General features: G+C 47.2%; 1 protein-coding gene across 1 annotated transcript in view; it reads left to right on the top strand.

Annotated features, from left to right (window-relative positions):
• The window catches only part of DIPK2B (divergent protein kinase domain 2B), a 50,722-nt gene extending 29,725 nt beyond the window's left edge, over positions 1–20,997 (top strand). The window contains exons 3-5 of the mRNA XM_082610184.1: positions 12,167–12,340; positions 15,791–16,079; positions 17,295–20,997. Coding sequence (XP_082466310.1) covers positions 12,167–12,340; positions 15,791–16,079; positions 17,295–17,635 — 804 coding nt within the window. The 3' untranslated portion in view covers positions 17,636–20,997. The remainder of the gene's footprint in view (positions 1–12,166; positions 12,341–15,790; positions 16,080–17,294) is intronic.
• Positions 20,998–23,852: the final 2,855 nt, after the last annotated feature.

Here is a 23,852-nt window from a genome sequence, read left to right as displayed (position 1 = left end):
GCTTGAAATGCATTGACATTAGAGGTCCACCTGACAAAATCCCACTCATTCTTCAAGACCATGTTCATGCCACCTCGTCTGTGAAGCCTTCCTGGATTCCCCTACTGCCCTCTCTTCTGTATTCTCACAGCACTTTGCTTACACCTCTTGTAGCATTTGTCTCATCCTGCCCTGTACTGAACTTTGTAGTATACATGTCACTCTGCCCCACCAGAGTACCAGTTCTTTGGAGGTCAGGACCCTCTCTTATTTAAACGTGTGACTCCCGTGCTTAGCACAATGCCTTATATAAAGTAGGGGCTTGATAAATTTTTGTTTAATAAATGATTTGCAACAGCCTCGGGGGAATTTTGACAAGTTTCCTAACCCACATGAGTAGTTACGACAGTATATTTGAGTTGGGGGAACACTCCCCAAATTCCTTTTGGTTCTCCCTGCAATGCAGTCCAAAGAACTATTGAGTCCAGTGACCGACCTTAGTCTGGATGGCTAGCACTTCCTTGTCAGGATAAACACTCAGCTCTGGCCATTCTGGGCTTTGTAGCCTCTCTCTCCAGGGGCTCTTGTTCTACTTTCTCATACCCATTCTCTAGGAAGTGGCTGCTTTTCTCTCTCTCCTAACCCTACCCTCCATTGCAGAAAGGACCTGGTAGATGGTACCCTGTGAAGATACCCAGGGTGCAGGGGAGTGAGGGCACTAAAGGTGGGGGAAATAGGGGTTGGGGTTGGTGACAGAAAGGAGGCTCAGCCAGCCAGGACCTAACCAGACAGTCCATCCCTGGCTCCCATCTGACAGAGAGCTCCTCACCCACAGCCCTGGCCCAGAGTGGTCTACGCGAGCCTGCGCCTCTATCCAGCCTTTCCTCAGAACGACAAACCGCCACTCCCCAAATAATACTTAGGGTGGTTGGGGTCCGGTGAGATACTTCAGTCAGGTCGCAGAAAAGTCACCAAGAGAGAAGCAAAGGAGCCAAAGGTGATGTCGTAGGTTTGGAATGTGTCAACATGACCAGGCTGAACTACATTTCCCAGAGTTCCCTTCCCTTATGTTTCCGGATAGAGAGATTCTGTTGGGAGTTTGGGAGGGCGGAAGGGCAACAGTGGCCATTTTGTGGCTCACACACGGTATCGCATGTCTGCTCTGCCTTCCCCTTGGCTCCTGCTTCAGCTTCTCCGACTCCCAGGCTAGGGTTAGCTTCATGCCAAAGGGCCCCAACTTCTGCAGGTCTCCACACCATCAAGCTCAGAGGCAATAAGAACTGACATGGGTTTCAGTCCATTGTCATGAGCTCCATCTTGTGCTTGTGGGGTCCATGTTGTCCTTGATCTTCCCCCATTTTGCACCTGTCTTCCCTTCTCAACTGCCTGCCTATGGACTTCAAGCTCCAGCATCATATGGGAGATCAACAGCCTTACAGAGACTACTTAACCTGCTTGTATAATTGTATAAGTTCAAATCCTGTTTTTTAAAAAAATCTAGTGATTCTGCTTCTCTGATTGAACCCTGACTGATACAGGTGGTACAACCTCAACAGAGGGGGTGGGGATAAAAAGAAGCCTGGTAGTCCCTCCCCCCAGGCAAACTCGAGGCTGGTTTGAAGGTTTTCCTGACAACCAGAATTCGTTCTGAGCCTCCTGGACCACAGGACCTTTGCAGAAGCTACTGAGTTTCATTGGGAGTTTCTTCAACTTTGCATGCACAAATGAGTTGTCACAAGCACTTGGCTTCCTGTCTTTTGATTTAAAAAGAAAGAAAGAGAGAAAGAAAAAAAAACAGCAGCCTATAAAATGAAATGGCCCAGTGGAGAATTATGACCAACCTTGGCATACCTGAATCAAAATGACAGACCATGAAATAACGTGTTTTATTCTGTGTCAGCTGCCTGCCTGTCCCAACTATCAGCTGAATTGCCTGCCACAATGATTATTTCATCTGCCACAGTGAAAATCTTGGAGCAGCCCACAAATGCTTCAATGGCAAAGCCTCTGGGGCCTCTGAATGGAGGAGGATGGATGACGGACGAGGTAGGAAGAAAGAGATAGACTCCAATAGGAGGAGAAAGTTAGTCATCAGTTCCACCAGCAGGGTCAACCAAGATGTTGACTACCCCATGGAAGAAGGGTCCAGGATCACCACCAAGTGAGCCTCTGGCTGCTAAAGGTTTGACAGTAAGGGGCACAGGTAGACAAGGGGAGGTAGTCCTGACCAGGGCATATCTTCCAGGGAATAAAAGAAGAGTGCTGGGCAAAGCCATGAAAATGAGAATAAGATGTAATTGTGGGAAGCAGCAAGTGTCATGCCCCCTGATTACAGTATGGGTCAAGAGCAGTGGGTAGATGTTGCAATGGTAGGATTGGGGCAGGGGGGTGGGGGGCTAAATTTTATTCTGTAAGACAGTGGTTCTCACAAGTGGGCATCAGAATCCCCTGGAGGGCTGGTTAACACTGGCATTGCTGAGTCGCAGCCCCAGAGCTTCTGACTGTGCAGGTCTGAGGCAGAGTCTGAGAATTTACATTTCTAAAGAAAAGTGATTTGAAGACTGTGGATCTTTCCACAAATGAGACCTAAAAGTGGTATGTGGGGTGGATGGGCAAGGGAGTGAGGTCAGCGAGGCTGTACAGCAAAAGTAGGACAGGGCCCCCAAAACACAGCTACTGCTGAAGAAAGTAGGGAGGAGAGGCTGAGTTTCAATGCAAGAAAGCAGTACAGTCTGGCCTGGGACTCAGGCCTGGGTTCAAATCCTGGCTCCACCACTAAGGAGGGTTCCTCAGTGGAAGACAAGTCGTAGTCAGAAGCCTGTTGGTTGAGCACTGATCCGAAAGGGAAGTCAACCAAGTGATCCTCAGTGGCCTGGCCACCTGCCCACAGACTGCTGGAGACCACGGGCTGGGTGCCCTTTTCCCCAGACCCCAAAGCCAACTACTGACCCTTGGATTTTCCTGTCTGGGTGCCCAATCTTACCAACCCCCATGTCTACTTGGCCACTCCAAATAGGGGACAAGATGATAACATTCATTCCCCAACCCTTCTCTCTGAAGTTACTGAGCTCCCTGACTAGGGTTTCCTGGGGTTCCCAACTGTTCTTTCCAAATTTAAAGACAGTCCTGGGTCAACATAGTCACGATGTGGAGTGCATTTGTTTGACCCTCCAAAGGCAACCTTGTTTCCTACTCAGAGATCCATTTTATTGTGAAATTTGGGGAGGGGGCATTTTACCTTGACCCCCGTTGACCCTTGGAACTGACAACACTACCTGTGTTCACAAAGCACTCCACAGTGTGTAAAGCACAGTGAGATGTTTATCATGCATCCAGGAAAGTAGTATCAGGTACCTACAATGTCCAGAGAGCCAGCTAGAGCCAGGCAACCGAGTGACGAACCTGGTATAAACCAACCATCTACCATAATGCCCACGTGAGAGATGAGGAAATGGCCTCAGAAAGGGAAAGGGACTTGCCTAAAGGCACACCTCCAGGCCAGCTAAGCCCAGGGGGAGCACAAGCTGGGGGAGAGGTGACTGATGACACAAATGGATACAACACAATGCTAGAGATCACAATGATGACAGCACAACTTGACATAGGGAATCAAAGACGAGAGAGATCAGCCATTAAGATAAGGAAGTTGAGAATAGCTCCAGGTATTCTAACCTGGAAGACTGGGAGAATGGTAAGGTCACCTACAGAACTGGGAAAATGGGAAAGGTGCTATCTTTGGGTCAAATAATAGCAAATACTCATAGAGCCCTTCCCATGTATATTTTGCCGAAAGCCTTACTTTAGGTTTCAAGGTTCGTAGGATTCGCTGGCAAAATAATCACTCTACACTCAGTTAAACAAGAATTTAGAGAGAGTTTATTGAATTAACAAAGATTACAGTATGCTAATTAAGAAAAGAATAGTATAACTAACTAAGAAAGAATAGTAAAGACAGAGGTTTATACATCACCGAATTGGGGAAGCACCTACATCCAGATCCAAGAAGCGCTGGGAAGTGCCTTGAACAGCAATCTGGAGTCACAGTTGGGAAGGTCCCCAGTGGTGCGTCCACCCCACGGGTGAGACTTCCGTTTGTCACTGAAGGAACCCAGCTTTTAGCACCAGGCCGCAGGCTGATAACAATCAGCCTACGTGCAAGTTTGTAGCTCTGGTTGTTGTCATAAATGCCTTGGTCTTAACTGGTAAGTCTTGGAATGTTCTTGATCCCTGGGGGCTGGCCAAGCCCTCAAAGTGCAAGAAGTCCCATGACTTACTCCCTGTCTTATCTAATGGTTTACAGTGTGTGCCGGCGCCACCCCTGCTGGCCTGGGCGTAGCTCAGCAGTTTGGCATGCAGCCAGCTTTAGCGCCATTGTCCCGTCAGAGAGAGGCCTAGCGCCACCTCTGAAGCCTGAATAAGACTACTTTACTAGCCTCGCCAACAATGTACCAGACACTTTACCCGCAGATTTGACCCTCCCAACACCCTGATGAGGTGGGTACCACAATTATTAGGGTAACCATACATTCAGGTTTGCTTGAGACAGTTCCAGCATATGCCAGCTGTCCCGATTTAATTATTAATATTATCCCTTTCACTCTCAAAACTATCCAGGTTTAGAAAATAAGTCACAGAGTCCCCTTAGTTATTATCCCTCAGTTACACACGAGGAAACTAAGGCACAGATCAATTGAAGAGCTTGCCCCTGCTCAGGTTGTTGTTAAGTGACAGAGCTGGGATTTGAACCCAGGTAGCTTGCCTCTAAAGGACAGGCTTGTAACTACTTTGTCACACTGCCTCTCAAAGTTGGTACTGAATCCAATTTTTCACCTTTGCAGTGGGGCGGGTGAAGGCTGCCCACCTATCCAGGCAAAGACCCCACCCCAAGCCAATGGATTCCAAGATGGAATGGAGGCAGGCAGTAGCCTGGAGAGGTTAGGCGTGAAGAAGATCTACCAGGAGGCACTGGTAGAGGCAGGAGAGAGGAGAAACCACATAACTCCGCCCGTTCAGGGGGGATCTTCATTACTCCTCTCCTGGGAGACCTCCCCATCGATTTAAACAGAACTTCTCAGACATTCTATCAGGGCTCAACCCAGAAACACTGTGGAGTATCAAGAATCTAAACAAAGAGAAACCCCACCCAAAGAAAGGATGTCACAGAGCTAGAGGCTCTGTTTCATGTGGAAATGGGGGCTCTGTCAGAGACAGGCCTTCCGGTGCGAGGGAAACATTTTATATCCCTCACCCCGCCCAACCAAGTCTGTTTAGTTTTTAATTTAATGTTGGGTTTTTTGGGGTTTTTTTTACATCTTTATTGGAGTATAATTGCTTTACAATGGTGTGTTAGTTTCTGCTTTATAGCAAAGTGAATCAGTTATACATATACATATGTTCCCATATCTCTTCCCTCTTGCGTCTCCCATCCACCCTCCCTATCCCACCCCTCTAGGTGGTCACAAAGCACTGAGCTGATCTCCCTGTGCTATGTTATTTTAACATCTAGTCAACGCTGCAGGGTATGCTATCCACTCTGAGATGATCCAAGGCAAACTCCAAATTCTGGACCCACTCTTGGCTGACTTCCTGTTCCTGCTTCTACCCTTTGTGACTAACTTTCCATCAGCAACTAAGTTGCAGGGAACCTAAATTGCTCAGCCGAGGCGAACGGTACCAGAGAGAAACTTCCCAGTGGGGCAAGGGGCCTGTCATAAGGCTACAATATCTTACGGTACCTCGTAACAGCGGCTGAGATGAGCTGCGTCATAAAGTAACATAAAAGACTGAGATTTATGAGGACATTTTTGGATGTCTGAACTTTGAAAATCATCCAGAGGATTTCTCCAAAATAATCACTGTGGTGGCCAGCATTTGTAGAATGAAAAGTTAACAAACCACATTGAGTCTGGGTTTCAGATTAATAAAAAGAAAAAAATCAGAAAAAACTTTAATAAAAAGAGGGGGAAAAATCCATCTACTGAAGTTGGAAAAGAACCGTGAGCTGTTTCTCTTAATAACATAAACCAAACAGGGATTTTCATGGTTTTGAATACAATGCAGCTTGAAGAAATATTTGGGAACTTTTGGGTTAATTATCCACAACTGATACAGTTACTGAATCGTCATTGTTCTAATGAGGACACATTGATTAACTAGGACACATAATTAACCTAAACTCTGGACACATTGATTAACTAGGAATCATAATTAACCTAAATACCTGCTTCACAAGCATATTTAACAGCTAAATCATGTGAAAAGTGTTGAGGTGTGCAACCAGAAAGACAACTCACAGGTTTATTAGCACTAGAACTTTCTCTTCTCCCTGGGTGCCAGGAGAGCTTGATACACGTAAATTCACTAAAAGTAAAAACTCATGTGTTCAAGATTTCCCTCAGCTTTCCAAATTGAGCTGGCCAGGGCAACCTTCTTAGTGGAAAAGCTAACTTCCAATCTTTTTTTTTCTTCTGGCATTACTACATGTGTGTATTCTTACATCCCCACATAGAACAAGGGTGGCCTCTGTGGGCGGCAACATGAACTTTTTTGTTTACTTTCACACTGTACAGTTCCATAGTATTTGAATATCTCACAACGAACACGCCCACGATGGCCAACTTTGGAAACGTCTATCCTCTTGGTGCATGGAAAAAAGTATACGGGCTCACCATTCTCTACAGTCCGTGTGGGCACCGCCTGTGTCCTGATCCATTGATGGGGAAGATGGTGGTAGCCCTTGGAAAGGGTGAGGAGGGGAATAAAGTGACTGGAGTTAGCACATCTGCTATCTTTAGACGTGTGCCATAATTTGCAAACATAATTTTTAGTTGCCTAATTTTTATGCTCTTTAAAGCCTTAGAACAAAAGAACAGATTCTATCTGAGAAGTGAAAATTAATTCTCATTTCAGCATGAAGCTCTTCATTAGTTGGATATGTCCTTGGAAAGAAGCTCAGATTCCTGAATCAAACCGTGCCTTCAGTTAGCACTGTGACCTCAGCTTGCTGACTTCCAATCTTAAAGGAAAGCTGACTTCTTGTCTTAGATTTCTCTTTCTAAGAGCAGTTAGTGTCCTTTCTTCTACACATTTTTTTTCATCAGAAAAAGTGTATTCAGTGGTGGTAAATCTTTGCTTTGCTTTTCTTAAATAATATAGGCTATATTCTCTGTGGTGTGCAATGTACACTTGTAGCTTATTTTATACCTAATAGTTTGTACCTCTTAATCCCCTACCCCTATATTGCCCCTCCCTCCTTCCCTCTCCCCACTGGTAACTGCTAGTTTGTTCTCTATATCTGTGGGTCTCCTTCTTTTTTGTTATATTCACTAGTTGGTTGTGTTTTTTAAATTCCACATATAAGTGATAAATCATATAATATTTGTCTTTCTCTGTTTGACTTATTTCACTTAGCATAATGCCCTCCAGATTCATCCATGTTGCTGCAAATGGCAAAATTTCTTTCTTTTTTATGGCTGAGTAGTAATCCAGTGTGTGTGTGTGTGTGTGTGTGTGTATACACACACCACTTCTTTATCCATTCATCTGTTGATGGACATTTAGGTTGCTTCATAAATGTTTGCCTTTCGAGTAGCATTTGCTTTGCAGAAACAGCTAAAAGTCATCCAGAACCAAGTGGGATCATTAATATGGGAAATGAACTTGAGGATAATGTGCACCAATAAGCAGCACGATCTTTAACAAGTCACCTCCCTTTCCTGGTCCCTACCTTAGTATTCTCATCTGGAAAATGGGAGCATTTTACTAGATCACTTGATAATGCAGTCTACCATTTGCATTGGCCAGCACGAGCTGTGAAATTTAATGTCACTGCATTTTCCACAAACTGTTTAAGCTTTTTTAAAATCAATCACTTTAAATTTCCAGGAGAGTCACAAGGCAAGAGAAAACTAAAAGCTAAAAGTCCCTGTGTATGCCGGGATAATGTCTGTGAAAGGCCTGACATATGGCCTGATACTTAGAACTTCCAGAAAATGTTACTTCCTTTCCCCAACTGTGTCCTGCCAACCATGGTTTCAAATAGTGATCACCACAGAGGCTTCTGCGTCAGCCCTCCACATGCAGCTCCCTTGTCACCCTCCGGAATTCACTGACACACAGGACCACTGGGAATGGGCTGCATGTGCCCCACGTTCTGTGATGGCAGGCGATCAAACCCCAGCCGAGATGTTGTCCCCCTGCTGCCATCTTCCACTTCCAACAGGACCCTCAAGCTGGGTAGACCTCACCCATGGCATGGAACTTGAAAAGGACTAGGCCAATTCTGGGTAGAAGATGCACATGACTTCTAAGTTGTGGTCTGCTCTGAGGAAGGCCCCCTCCTGCTCTCTTGAACCCTCTTATCTCTCTCTGGCTTCTAGGGAGGAACAACAAGCACAACTCTCTCCATCAGAGTCACAGAATCATTTGTCTAGACAATTTAACTTTCACGCTTCTGTTCCAGTAAGAGCCCTTTAAATGGGGACACCGCTGATGGCTGGTGATTTTTTTGAGCAAACACATGACAGGATGTGAATAAAAGCCAACCGAAGGTCAAACAGCTCATTGGGGAAGGTACTTCTCGTGTACTCAGATTTCACTAGAAGCTTCAAAAGTGAAAGCAAATCTAGATTTCCATCTCAGTTGCTGTTGTTTCCGCACAGAACAAGTGCTTTTCCCTTGGCACCAGTGTATGTGCGTGTATGTATTATATATATGCAATGTACATATTGTATTATGATAATATATTACACAAAATATACAGTATTAATAATTTATTAACCAATGTTAATACATGTAGTACAAATGTTAATATAATAAATTTTATATAAAATAATAACATGCAATATAATATAATTATATACAACATAATATTATATGATACATATATGTGTGTGTATATATATATATATAACAGATTTATTTCAAGGAATTGGCTTATGAGATTGGGGGACTGACAAGTCCAAAATCCATAGGACAGGCCAGCAGGCTGGAGAACCTTGTGCAGGACCTGATATTATAGTCCACAGGTGGAATTTCTTCCTCCTCAGGGAAACCTTAGTTTTGCTCTTAAGGCCTTTCAACTTCTTGGATCAGGCCCATCCACATTATCAAAGATAATCTCCTTTACTAAGTCAACTGACTGTAGAAGTTAACCATCTCTACAAAATACCTTCACAGCAAGACCTAGATTAGTGTTTGATTGAACAACTGGGCACCATAGCCTAGCCAAGTTGACACATAAAACTGACCATCACAATGAGGTACCCATTAAATTTCATGAACTGTTTTATAAACTATTAGAGATTGAGGTGGAGAAACGTGACAATCGCTCTCACTACCACCGTGCACTGAAGACCCCTGTGAGGGGACAGTGCAGCAGAGCAAAAGCCCGGTCACTTGCACCACACTGTGAACACCTTGACCCACTGGCTGGTTCCCTAGGGATGGCACCAGACAGGAAATGCAAGGATGAGGAAACCGGGCATGAGAGGGGGAGGGGCAACAGAAGGCCAGTGTTTGGTTTTCCTTTTGCCTTTCATTGGAAGATGGTGAGTTAGCCCTGTTGCCTATGTATACAGAAGGGAGTAGTGATTTGGAAACTCCAAAGCAATGGGCAATCCCCAGAAAGTGTGTATTTCCAATAAAATAATGAATCATTATTTTATTGGAAATGTTTGGTTTCCTAATTCTGTTTGCCATTGGCCAATATCACTGTGGGCTTGCACTTGGCCAGCACAAACCAAACAGGAGTAGATGCAGCCCCACTCTGTGAGTGGGACCTTGGGAAGCAGTTGCCTCCACCATAAAGGGAGATTGGGGTACAAGATGGGTTTAGAGCCTCTTCCGGCTATAGTTCTAGAGATGGCCTAGAACCTTCTCAGCAAATACACCAGTTATTTATTGCTGAGTAACAAACCACTTCAAAACCAGGGGCTTAAAACAACAGGAATCATCAGTTTTGCTCACAAATATTCAATTTGGGCAGGGCTTGGTAGGAAGGCTCACGGAGACTCCACCTGGCATCAGCTGGGGTGGTTCAATACAGCAGTGGAGGACGCATTCCCAAAATGGCTGAGTCATGTGTCTGGCAAGTTGGAGGTTGGCTGTCAACTAGGCACTCAGCTGGGTGAGAGCTAAGGCTCTTGCTTTCTCTCCGTGTAGCCTGGGTTTCTTTACAGCATGGTGGCTGGGTACAAGAGAGAGCCAAGTAGAAGCTGTATCTCCTTTCATGGCCAAGTCTCAGAAGTCATACAGCATCACTCCCATAAGCATTCCAGTCACTAGAGTCACCAAAGCCAGTCCATACTCTAGGGGAGGGGAATTAGACTCCACCCTCAATGGGAGGAGTGTCAAAGAGTTTGTAAACATGTTTTAAAATCACCTCCACAAATGATACCTCTGGTGTCCACCATCATGTTGGGTATTAGCTCTGACACCTCCTTTTTCCTTGGCCCCCCTCCCCCATTCAGCCGATCACCAAGACTTATAGATTCTACTACCCTGAAATCTTTTCATTCTCTCATCTCACACCTGGACCATGGCATCTTCTTAACTGATCTTCCTGTCTCCATTTTTTTCTTCTGTGATATTTAGGATTAGGTTCAGCTGCATGTGCCAAAAATCCAAGTAACAGTGGCTTAAACAAGATCAAAATATACTTTTCTTTTACATAAAAAAAACTGATACATAGCTGTCCAGGGCTGATATAGTAGCTCTGTGATTGTCAGGGATCCAGGGATCATTTTTCTGCTCCACAACACTTAGCATGCCCTGGTCCAAGATGGCTGCCCAAGCACCAGCCATCACTTCCACATTCCAGTCAGGAAAGAAGAAGGAGTAAAGAAGGATACACCCGCTCCCTTTAAGGACCTTTCTCAGAAATTTGTACTTATATCTCATTGACCAGCACTTAGTCACATTACCACACCTAGCTGCAAAGGAAGCTGAGAATGGAATCTTTATTCTGGGCAGTCATATGCGTCACTAAGGTTTTTGTACAGCTTGTTCCCTCTGCACAGATACCCTCCCACCCTCTTTGCACGCTAACTTTACCCTTGCTTCAGGCCTCCGCTTAGACTGCACTGTCTTCCAAGAAGCCTTTGAGGGGCCCACAAATATGTTTTGATTTCTTTTAAAATCAGAAGAAAAAATCAATCTTTTAGATCCAAGAACATGTTTGAATATATAATATTAAGGTATTTGTCTTTGTACCAATGCAGTTGTAAAATATCATTTTTAATATTTTTTATGGAGGAAGGCGCCCCTGAAGGCAAAGCATTTTGGAGGTGCCAGTGCCTCCAAAAGTTCTGGTGTGGCCCTGCTCCTGTGGGCTCCCATATCTCCCTGACTTCACACCAGTCATAGCTCCCTCTGCACCACGCCATAACTGCTGGGCATTTGATGGTCGCCCTCTCCCGACAGGCCTGGGAGGGCAGTGTCGATTGTGGTCCCCTTTGCCTCTGCAGTGCCTCAAATACAGTCTGGTCCTTGGTAGACTCCCTGCAAACGTTGGTGGGTGAATGAATGAATGAGTGCTCTGAGCTCACCCAGCTACAGGGTTACAACCCCTGTAAAGATAAGGATGCAGATCCTGCCTGGCTTCACCTACCTACTTCTCACCTGGTGTACTGTTTTAGTACAAATACTAGGTATGTGTGACTTGGGGAACTCACTTAATCTCTCATGACCAAGTGACCTCCCAAAGGCCCCACCTCCTAATACCATAACATTGGGGACTAGGGTTTCAACATATGAATGTGGTGGGGTGGGGGGAGGGCAAACATGCAGTTCATATCAGGTTCAAATCCTGAATCCAGCCCTTCCAACACTTACCTACACTCTGCAGACTTCCAGTTCCTCAGTTGCAAAATGCGGGTGGAGACACACAGGGTCTCCAAGGCTCCAGCTGCTTGCTAGGGATGCACTGCCTGCCCAGTGCCCGCCTACACTGACCCCAGGACTGCTGGGTCCCTTCTCGACCCCCCTCACATAGCCTGCTCAGGCCCCTCCCACCACGCCCCCCAGGGGTACTTGCTCCATAACCCCCCCCGACCCCCTCAGGGCCTACTTGGTCCCCCGCAACCCCACAATCTCCCCCAATAGCAGGGCCTGCCCGTGCCGGTGCTGCAGGCGCCCACGAGCACTCAGCACACTTTCCTCCTCCCGGAATCTCTCCCACCTGCTGCAGGGCCTGCCCAGCCCCCTCTTGCGCTGCCCGTCACAGCGACTCCTGGATCGCGTGGTCCGGCGCTATGCGGAGGTGGCCGACGCTGGCAGCATCTTCATGGACCACTTCACGGACCGCGACAAGCTGCGTCTCCTCTACACGCTAGCTGTCAACGCCCATCCCATCCTCCTACAGGTATGCAGGGACCCCCCCGGAAAGCCCGTCCAGGGAGCGGGTTCACTTCCAGCTCCGAGGGAGCAGGCCCTGGGTTGAGCTGTCTCTGCCATCACTGCACACCTTGGGGCCACCAGCCCACGTTAGTACCTTTGTGGCATTTAGTAAATATGTGTTGGCTTCTGCAGTGGGGAAGTGCTGTGGTTGCTGCAGAGGAAAGAGGTGTGGGAGCTGGGGAGGAGGGGCGGCGGGGAATGGCCACTTTCACGGCCAGAGGCAGCCCGGAAGGGCTTTGTGGAGGAGGGTGACTTTGACCAGGTGTCTCAAAGATCAGTACGAGGGGCTTCCCTGGTGGCGCAGTGGTTGAGAGTCCGCCTGCCGATGCAGGGGACGCGGGTTCATGCCCCGGTCCGGGAGGATCCCACATGCCACGGAGCGGCTGGGCCCGTGCGCCATGGCCTCTGAGCCTGCGTGTCCGGAGCCTGTGCTATGCAACGGGAGAGGCCACAACAGTGAGAGGCCCGTGTAGCGCAAAAAAAAAAAAAAAAAGATCAGTACGATATGAGTTGAGCAAGCTCAAGAGGTGGGGAGATAACCAAAGAATGACCCACCCGGAGAGGTGCTCTGCTGCTGTGCTTGGAAAGGAGAAAAAAATGGAAGTAACCTAAATGTCCATCAAAAAGGGAATGGTCAAATAGGTAAGGATGCTCTGGAACACTGGTCCATGAGGCAGGCATGCTGGCCCCTGCCTTCATGCAGCTTCCAGTCCAGTGGTAGAGACAGCCCCTTAACAAGTCAGCTAACTTGCGGAGCCCCATCACACCCATTTCTCCCAAATCCCAAGAGTCAGGACGCTTACTTAATGGGCACAAAGGAAACTAGGAAGTGAGGGGGAGGAACAGAAAAAGGAGGGTGGAAGAGAGAGGAGGAGAAGAAGGAGGAAGAAAAATAAGAGGGGGCGGGAGAGGAAGAGAGGGAGGAGAAAGAGGCAGAGGAGAAGGTGCAGGAAGAAGAGGGGGTGGAGGAGGAGGAAGCCCCACAACAGTTAATAATAATTCATATTGTTATTAATTATATTATATTATAATTATTTATAATATTGTATTGACTTTAATAACTATAATAATTATATCGAGATTATATTTTAATTATTTATAGTATTGTGTTAATCTTAATAATTCTAATTAATAATTATATTAGTTATTATATGTTTATTTATAATATAATTATTTATAATATAATTATTATTTTAATATTATTTATACTATATTATTTTGTTCTAATTATTTATAATATATTTAATTCTAATTATTTATATTATTGAAATTATTTATGGGATATTATATAATATATAATTACCTTTTTGGGGGGGTACGCGGGCCTCTCACTGTTGTGGCCTCTCCCGTTGTGGAGCACAGGCTCCGGACATGCAGGCTCAGCAGCCATGGCTCACAGGCCCAGCCGCTCCGTGGCATGTGGGATCCTCCCGGACCGGGGCACGAACCCATGTCCCCTGCATCAGCAGGCGGACTCTCAACCACTGCGCCACCAAGGAAGCCCCATATTATTTTTATATATAATATATTAACTAGATATTATTGGCCAAAGGCATGATGGCTAAGTACATAATAACAACTCATTTCTTGAGCACTAGCTACCCTATGTGCCAGGCACTGTGTTAAATGTTTTACATCATTATCTCATTTAATGCTCACAACTCGACAACCCCACAGGAATATTATTATTGTCCCCTCTTCCAGATGAGGTAAGTGGAGCTCAGAGTTGTGAAGTGACTTGGCCACAGTCCCTTAGTCAGTGTCAGCAATGGAACCCAAACCCAGAGCTGTCTGACTTCAGGGTCCACACTCTTCCTGCTAAAAGCTGCTACTAACGTTGGCATTTGAAATCCTAGAGGAGAAGAAGGAATTGCTGGTTGTCCTGCACACTCAGAGGCCTTCTTCTCTGATAGTCCTACACTTGGTGGCCAAGGCAGGTGACCTGGCTACTTCCAGCCCTGGCTCCTGAGAGGTCTGGGCTGGGAGTCTCCATCCACCTTGAGCTTCGCCCAGGAAGAGCATGGCGTCGATCTGCCCCCAACCCAGGGATGACTCGTGGCCGCACATTTAGACATCGCCAGGGGGCCGGGGGCCTTTCTCCATGGCACACAGTGGAGAGGCCCCAGTGGGCGGTGGGGGGGGTGGGAACAAGAAAAGGTTCTTCACAACATGGCGAGTGGGTTAAAATGGCAGAAGGCCACAGAAAATCGTCAGAAAGGGGGATGACTGTTTTTTTAAGAAGGAAAATGAGGGGAAAAAAAGTGTTAATATTTATAGTTTCTGTCATTTCTCCCATAAAGAAACACCATTCTGGATATAGCTGCCTCAATAAATAGTCAAAAAAAAAAACTAGGATATTCCCTCCACTCTTTTTTTTTTAATTGAGATATAGTTAATTTACAACATTGTGTTAGTTTCAAGTATACAGCAAAGTGATTCAGTTATATATATATATATATATATATATATATATATATATATATATATATATTCTTTTCAGATCCTTCTCCCTTATAGGTTATTACAAAATATTGAGTAGAGTTCCCTGTGCTATACAGTAGGTCCTTGTTGGTTATCTATTTTATATATAGTAGTGTATATATGTTAATCCAAAACTCCTGGAGCTCTTACAAGGAGACAGAGGAAACTGGGAAGAGCTGTGTGTGTGCTTCCCTAGACCAGTGTTAGGCTGTTAGAACGTTCCAGTCAGTTGGGGAGTCTCTGTGAGTGTGTAATTACCCCAACCAGGCAGATTCGCCCAGGGCCACACCCAGGGCTAGTGCAGCAGTTCCCAAAACTTGAGTCACCCAAGGGTCACCTTCATAATTTTTGCCCTATCCCAGAACCTACTGCCTGCACTGTTATTTTTTTTTAATATTTTCTTTAAATCAGCCTTAAGTTGACCCTCTTTTTATTCCCCCATAGCCTCTTCCTAAGCCGTGATATCTGTGAAATGTGAAATGCTAGTCATATTTTTTCAACTATGCAACTCTTCAAATAAACACATTCCCCTGAAGCCTGAATACCCTCTAAAACTGTAGCAAGGACATCGGCATTCTCTTACCTCGCTTGGGGCAACTTTGTTGAAATGCAATCTACAATATGGAAAGAAGATCTCCCTTTTCTGAATCCCTCCATCAACAATGGAATAAAAAAGTGGTGGGGGAGGGACGGGGGGAGCAAGGTATTGCCATGTTCCAAGAGGTATAAACAAGGTTAAAGGATGCTTTGCTGACGTGTCTTGAGACGTTGGGTACCTGAGTAAGGCTGATCTTTCTGTCTGCTCTTGGGGAGAGAGAGAGAGAGAATGAGAGAGAAAGAGGGAGGGAGGGAGGGGGAGAGAGAGAGAGGGAGGGAACTGTCTCAGGAGGTTTTTCTCTCTAATCCTCTAATGCCTCCTCCTCTCGCTTGGCAGATCTTCCCGGGCGCTGAGGGATGGCCACTGCCCAAGTACCTGGGCTCCTGTGGCAGATTTCTGGTCAGCACCAGCACCAGCCCGCTGCAGGAATTCTATGGTGCACCCGCAGACCAGTCAGCCGACCTGGCCTACCAGCTCCTGGGTGTCCTGGAGTCTCTGAGGAGCAACGATTTGAACTACTTCTTCTACTTCACCCACGTGGATGTGGACATGTTTGGCATCTTCAACAACGGGCATCTGTTCATCCGGGATGCCAGCGCACTGGGCGTCATCGACAGGCAGGAAGGTACCCAGCATGGGCCTGGCTGAGCAGCTGTCAGAGGGGAAGCCAGGGTGACAGGCGCTAGGGAGGGGTAACGACGGGGCCCGGGGATGGGGTGTGGCTCATACTACCGGGCCTCGCCAGTCTCCTTGTGTCACTGTGAGAGCAGCCCAAGTTTGGGACGGGAGAGAGTCCCTATCCCCATTTTAAGTCTCTGCTCCAGCTCCAAAGGGGAACTGGACTTGACCTTGTCAGTGCAGGTGGAGGAAATTTGCACTGTGCTATGGCCCCAGCTTCACCCTCTGAGGGCACTGCCGTTGTCCCATTGGGTCTGTGTGGCACGGGGACCTGCCCTGCCCCTGCTCACACACATACAAGCCCCTGGATCCATCTCCCCCTCAGAGCCTTTCTCATCAGATGCTTTATCTGAACTATCTGGCTGATTCAGTGGTACATTTCGCAATCCATTTCGACACCTTTGCTTTTTATAAAGTTTTCAAATTGAAAAGCATGGCACCGAATGAGGTATATGAGTGAACAGTGTTTTTGATGATTTTGTTTATATGAGAAGGCCTACAAAGATAGACCAATTAAACCACGCTTACTCATTTCCTGATTTGCCTTTATTAAGAAGAATCAAATGAGAAGAAATGGGGCTGATTCCAGAATATTCGGGATATGTGAACCTCTGAATATCAGTCCCACTACAATCCGTTGAAGGCATATTCTGGATTACCTGTTCTTTCTCCCGACTTTGTATTTAAAGAGGGCACATGAAACCGGCCCTAGGAATTTCCTGAGTTCCCTAATTCAGTCATAATAATGGGAGAATCACGATATGCATGAGAGCCTTACAATTAGAAGCCCAAGTTCTGGTAGGAAGAAGTGCATTTTCCATCCCCAGGCCTCATCTTTTCTTTTTATTTAATTTTTTGAGCACGCCACGTGGCATGCAGGCTCTTAGTTCCCCCATGAGGGATCAAATCCATGCCCCCTGCAGTAGAAGTGCAGAGTCTTAACCACTGAACCACCAGAGAAGTCCCAGGCCTCACCTTATTGTAGCCGAGAGAGTTCCCCCCAGGGTCTCAATGGGTGCCATCGTGTCCCTGAGCCCTAAATATCCTGGTGACAGGAGATGCTAGGAGTCTGAACCACTTTGCCCAGCAATTCTCCTTAGTGACGCCTCCCCGCAAGGAGAACTGGTTGTAGGGTGTGTGATGTCTTCCTTGTCTCTTTTAGGCAGCCAAGCGGCCTCCAGGGCAGGAGAGAATAAAGACATCTTCAGCTGCCTGGTCTCTGGCTGCCAGACCGAGCTGCCCTCCTGCGACACCATCCCTGAGAAGCAGAGCCTGGTGCTGGTGTGTGGCCAGGTGCTGCCCCCACTTCTCCAGGCCAAGTTCCCGTCCCCGGTGCAGGAGGAGATAGACGCCGAGCTCGCTCGCTGTGGGGAGGGAACCCGGCCAGACCCCGAGGTCCTCCAAGCCGCCAGCCGGCTGAAGGACATCTTGAGGCCCCTGAGAACCTGTGACCCCAGATTTGCCTACCGCTACCCAGACTGCAAGTATAATGATAAGTTCTGAGGGGCTGGAGCCTTGCTGGCCTCCGGGGACCACATCCTTGGAACTTCCGCTGCCCGCTCGCTTGCTGCACGGTTGAAAGCAGCTGCTCCCTTTTAGACGCTGGGAGAAAGGTACCTTTGTTTCCCAGGGAGAAAGGAACCTTTGTTTCCCAGGGAGAAAGGAACATGCCAACCATCAGAGGGCAGTCATGCCATCAGGTGGCATGATTGCCCCCGCTGGCTGGGTCATCGTGGAAGAGCCTAAGGGTGGGCATTGGAAGAACCAGGTGTGGACACTCACTCGACCTCTTTGAGACTCATTTTTCTCTCTTCTCCACCAGACTCTTGAGTTAGTGCAAAAACACAGAGATATGAAGGGCCAGGGACACGTGCTCCCTCCCCCCAGCCCAGCTGGTTACAAAGAATGTTCCAGAAGCATGCACGGCCAGGGCAAATGTGACAGAGCCGTGGAGGTCAAAAGGCTGGCACGGAGGGAAGACTGTACCCCTGCCCTAGCCCTCCTGCTACGCTCCCCGCATGGCCACAGGGTGAGGAGACTGCAGGACAAGGGGACACATGGACAGAAGGCACTTCATGGTGTGGGAAGGAGCCAGGGGTAAAAAGAGAAGAGGGCTGGGCTGGGGGCCAACGTGTTTGTCCAGGTCCTGGGAGAACCAGGTGTCAAGACAGGATTAAATGGGCAAGAATTGGATCAATATTAAGGAAGATGCCTCGGGGGGAGGAAAAGAGGAGAGCCATCAGGCCGGGCTGTAGGTTGACCCCTCCCTCCCCCAAGTGAGGGCACGAAGATCAGGTTGGGGCATCCCGGACTGCCATCTGCACAACCGAAAGAAGCTTCAGCGAGACCGTCAGGGTGTCCTCGAGGCAAAGCCAGCCGTCAGAGGAGCTTCGCAAGAATGGAGAGCCCTTATATTCCTGTGGCAGGGAACAGCCCGTGGGAAGCATGGCCTCAGCCCAACCGCAGAGATGGATTTCAAAGCACAGCGCAGGGCACTTAGCCAGTTCCGCTCCCTGGAGCACAAGGTCTGTGAGTTAGAAGATTCTCATTGTAGCCACAGCCGGGGACCAGGGCCAGCTCTCTCCACACCGTGGCCTCCAGGGCAGGACTCTAAGTAGTCTGAGAATTTTCATTCAAACTTAGCCTTACAGGTCATTCTAAAAATAGTTTTTCAAGGTCAGCCAACGGAATAGATTTTATTCAGCGGTTTGCTTTATATCTTTAAAATGTTTAGCCACGTGGTATGTGGGTCTCCGTGTATACTCCTGCCCGGGCCCCTCAAACATTAGTGGGGCTTCCTTGGACCTTTGCCCAGCCTCCCTGCCAGCCCTCCACCCCCCAGGGACCTCTCAGTCGGCTTCCTCTTTTCTACCTCTGAATCACCACCTTTAAGGTCAGAGTGCCTGGCTTAAGAGGCTTCACGCTGCAGACGGGGAAACTGAGGCCCAGGGAGGAAGAGTGACTTGCTGGGATGGTTCCAGAACTCCTGCTACCAGTCCAGGCTCCTCTTGCCTTCCCCTTCAGCCTCTGTCCTGCCCAATTCTGGTCCCTTCACTCACATTTAAAGAGTAGCCAAGAAAAGTCCTGTTTGGTGGTACACTGCAGTGCGGTTGGGAGTTCCCTTTTGACTGCTTCTGGGAGGGCAGGCTTGGGCTGCCTGAGAGTCTTTGAGACAGTTGCTTCCTGGCTTGGTCTGGAAAGCGAGGATTGACCACCCTTCCCAACACCTTGCTTTTTTAGCCCAGTGAAACTGATCTTAGATTTCTTACCTTCAGAACTCGGAGAGGATACATTTCTATTGTTTTTAAGCCCTCACTGTGGAGTCATTTGTTACAGCAGCCACAGGAAACAAACACATACCCCGAACTCTTAGTGTCTGCTTCCAGAGAACCCAACTTGCAATGCTCCCCAACTCCAGTCTATTGTGATGGATTCAAAAGCCAGACCCACCAGGAAGGAGTGTGTTATGCGTCCATAACCAGGGCTGGGGCTTGGGCGGTTCCATTCCTCCACTAAGTCCTGGGCATCATTTAAGACCCTGAGTCCTACCCTGACCCAAAGCTTTTCCTGACAGCCCAGCTCCCAGAAAGCCTTTTCTGAATCCTACCTCTGTACCCCTGAACCTCAGGCCCGCACCCATTTGAGGCTAACCTCAAGGGTATTCCAGAGAGATCTGTGCTCCCCCTTCCCATCCAGCTGGGAGCTCCCTGAAGATGCTAGTGGTACAGAGCTCTTTGTATTCCCCGTAGCTACCAGCACAGGGCTAGGCACAGAGCACGTGCTCAGCGAATATTCTTGCTGAGAATAATGGCTGTGTTCTTCAATCCTTTTTCTTTTGTGCTCTTCATACACCATGTGCTCTGGACTGATTTTTTGTGTCCCCCGCAAAAATTCGTAGGCTGAGATCTTAACCCCCAATGTGATGGTATTTGGAGGTCATGGGGGTGGAGCCCTCATGAATGCCCTCATAAAAGAGACCCCAGACAGCTCCCTCACTCCTTCCGCCATGTGAGGACACGGCAAGAAGGTCCTGGCTATGAACCAAGAAGCTTGCTCTCTCCAGACACGGTGTCTGCCAGCCCCATGATTTTGGACTTCCTGACCACCGGAACTGTGAGAAATAATTGCTGCTTATAAGCCACCCAGTCTGCGGTATTGTTATAGCAGCCCAAACGGACAAAGACATCATGCTGAACATATACAAGTCGCAGCCACATCCTTGAGAACAGCTCTTTCCCCTCAACAGCCAAGAGGCAAGTGAGTCAAGTTCTCAGCCCCCTGGAATCTGATTGGAGGCATTATTTTTTCTGCATTTTGCCAGCCACTGTCTTTTTGCCTGCAGGACCGGCTGCATAATTTGTGGGATCCCCTGCAAAATGAAAACGTGGGGCCTCCTGTCACTGAGAATTGCAAGATGGGGCCAGCAGAGTGTTAACCTAAGTGCAGGCCCCGTACGACTGTATGTTGATGCCCACGAAGCCAGCCCTGGGTGCCTGACCTTACTAATTAACCTCTGTGTAGAGGGTTCTTGGGGTTTACTGGGGTCTCACTTGATCTCCACAACCAAGGGGAGTAGCTGCGGAGCCAGAGGTGATATAAAATATTTAATAACCATCATGGCAAAGGAACTGACATAGGAGAACTGACTCCAATCTTCAGCTATCAGCTCGGCGTCCCCACAGCCCTGCGGGCAAGTCCTACTTTTCAAACAAGGAAGCTGATTCAAGCGATTTGCTCAAAGTGACAATTTTTAGGTCTCCTGCTTGCCTAGTCCTCCCCTGTAGCATCTAACTTCTGCCTATAAGTGATTGCATGAGGCTGAATGTTTCCTCTAGAGCTAAAATAAATACTTTGTTGGATTTGTATTCATTTTGAAAAGGTCTAGAGCCCTGGAATCAGACAGACCTGGCTTCAAATCATGACTCTGCTGGTTCCTGTGTCACCTTGGGCAAGCTGCTTAACCTCTCTGAGTCTCTCTTTCCTCACTCATAAAAAGATGAGAAAAAGATTTACCCTCGCAGGGTTATTATCCTATTTAAATAATACACTGTTTCTCAAGAGCCTGGCACATACGGGCATTCTATATTTAATGGTAAATGTAGGGCAAGAGCAGAGGGTTTCCTGGCAGAAAGGGCTCCTCACACAGCCAAGGTGAGTGCTGCAGCCTCTCCGGAGGGACGCTGATCTCTGCCCCAAAGCTCTTCTCCAGACCAAAGGAACCACCAGGATGCCGCAGGCTGCCGGACAGTCTGACTGGGGCCATTTTTCTTCCCTCCCGCTCTCCAGACTCTGGGTTGACCATGAATGGCAGCCGGGCAGCCACTACACTCACCTCCACAGCCTAGGTCTCCACCAGGCTCAGGAGGGAATCCTCCTTGAGCAGGTAACTTTGGGATCCTTGGGAAGTCCACCCGCGCTTAGTATCCGAGAGGTTCAAGTATCCCTCTTGGCCCATTGAAAGCTCACAGCTCACTGCCTGTGCGTGGTGATGTGGCTTTCCTACCCACTTCAGGCCTGTTGCTCACATATATTGACACAGCTGAGCTCACGTGCACACAAGTATAGTCAGATCGGTCTGCAGCTCTTCATGTCATTTTTAAGAAATGGTTGCATCTGCAGGCTGCGCAGGATGGTCAACACCCAGGCTAAGGGCCCTGATTTGCAGATGTAATGACCCTCTAAGAAGGCAACTTAGAGGAATAGGCCAGCAAAGGGAAGCTGAGCAACCAGTGGCCCGCCCATTGGAGCTCTTTGTAGAAGCAGACAAGGAGAGAGAGCACCCCCAGCCCACTAGGGTGAGCAGGGCATCGTCTCAGGCCTGAGCTGCCTGTGGCAGTGCAGAGGGATCAGCGGCTCTGGAAGCAGACTCGTCTGCTTTCAGATCCTGTGCCAGCCCCTCTCACCGAAATTAGTACGTCGAAGTTATTGATTGCAGCGTTGTTTGTCATTGCAAATACAGAAAACAACTTCAGTGCCCGTACGTGGGAGAGTGGTTGAATAAACTGCAGTACATCCACACAAAGGAGTGCTATGCAGTTCTACAAATGAATAAGGAAGGTCTCCAGGAACTGACATGGGATGATTTGCAAGATATAGCATGACGTGAGGGAAAAAAAAAGCGCACAAGGGTATTTATAGGATGCTACCTTTCATGTAAGAAAGAAGAAGATATAAGAAAACACTTATGTATCCGTTCACTTGTGATGCAAAAAAAGATATACACACACACACACATACACACATACGTATGTGTGTGTGTGTATATGCATGTGTGGGTATATAGATACATAGATCTAAAGAATAGACCAGAAGCTAATGAGATTGGTTCCCTACAGGGGGTGGGTGTCAATGCGGTAGAAAGAAGAGAGGAATGGGAGTGGGACAGCAGGGATGAGGAGGAAGTGAAACTTTTCTGAGCATGTCTTTTTGTATAACTCTGACTCTTAGAATCATGGGAATACCTCACACAACCCACAAATAAATAGTTAAGATCAACCGGGAGGTGGGTTGAACTAAAATGAAATACCAAGAATAACAGTTGGACCCAACTGTATTACAAATGAATAAAATAACTACACAGAGGAACTAACTTAAGTAACTTGGAAACTAAGCCTTTTGACTACATAGTATAAGACGAAAAACAACAAGAAGTGTACACACACTTTAAAACGGTTAATTTTATGGTATGTGAATTTTACCTCAATTTAAAAAGAGAGAGGAAAAAAAGAACCATCCACAAAATCTGTGCTCTAGTTAGTAAATATTCTTCTCATGAGGATCTGGGTTAGCAATTCCGAAACTAAGTTTTGAGCAAGTAGGTAAATATGTTGTGGATGGTGAGAGACGGGCTTCTCACGGCTCGAGAAAGGAGTTACAAGTCAAGAAAGAGGGAATTTTGTGTTCCTTCCAATTTTGAAGTCTGATGTTAGACTGGAAATGGAGGTATCACTATGAACTCAGGCTTTCTTTTTTTTTAATTTTTATTGTAGTATAGCTGCTTTACAACGCTGTGTTAGTTTCTACTGTACAGCAAAACGATTCAGCTATACACATACAGATATCCCCTCCCTTTTGGACTTCCCTCCCATTTAGGTTACCACAGGGCACTAGGTGAGTCCCCTGTGCTATACAGCACGTTCCGCTCAGTTGTCTATTTTATACATGGTACCAATAATGTATATGTTTCAATCCCAGTCTCCCAATTCCTCCCACCCCACCCCTTCCCCCTTGGTATCCATACATTTGTTCTCTACGTCTGTGTCTCTATTTCTGCTTTGCAACTAAGATCATCTATACCATTTTTCTAGGTTCCACATATATGCGTTATTATACGATATCTGCTCTTCCCTTTCTGGCTTACTTCACTCTGTATGACACTCTCTAAGGATTTCTCATATATATGCACAATGCCCAAATAGCAGTCAGTTCTCACAAACAGTCCTCAATGGCAGACAGACATCAGAACCAATTGGCAAAATGCCCAAATAGCACTTCGTGCTCAAAAGAGAAGTTTGTCCGGGTGCACACTGGTGGACTTAGTCAGTCTTGGAGCTCATCAGCTCATCCGGATGTATGTTTCCATCCCACCGCTCACATCACTAAGATGTAAGTGTACAGAAATATGTTTCTTAGCTCTGTCTCTGAGAGGGTCTATAAGCAGTGACACCCCAGTACCTAGTGCCTGGGTCTTGGTGTCTTCAGTAAAAGAAACCAGAGCTCT

The sequence above is a fragment of the Mesoplodon mirus genome (genome assembly GCF_964341445.2).
Source record: "Mesoplodon mirus genome assembly, chromosome: X".
NCBI classification, from domain to species: Eukaryota; Metazoa; Chordata; class Mammalia; order Artiodactyla; family Ziphiidae; genus Mesoplodon; species Mesoplodon mirus.
This window is presented reverse-complemented; position numbering and strand designations above follow the sequence as displayed.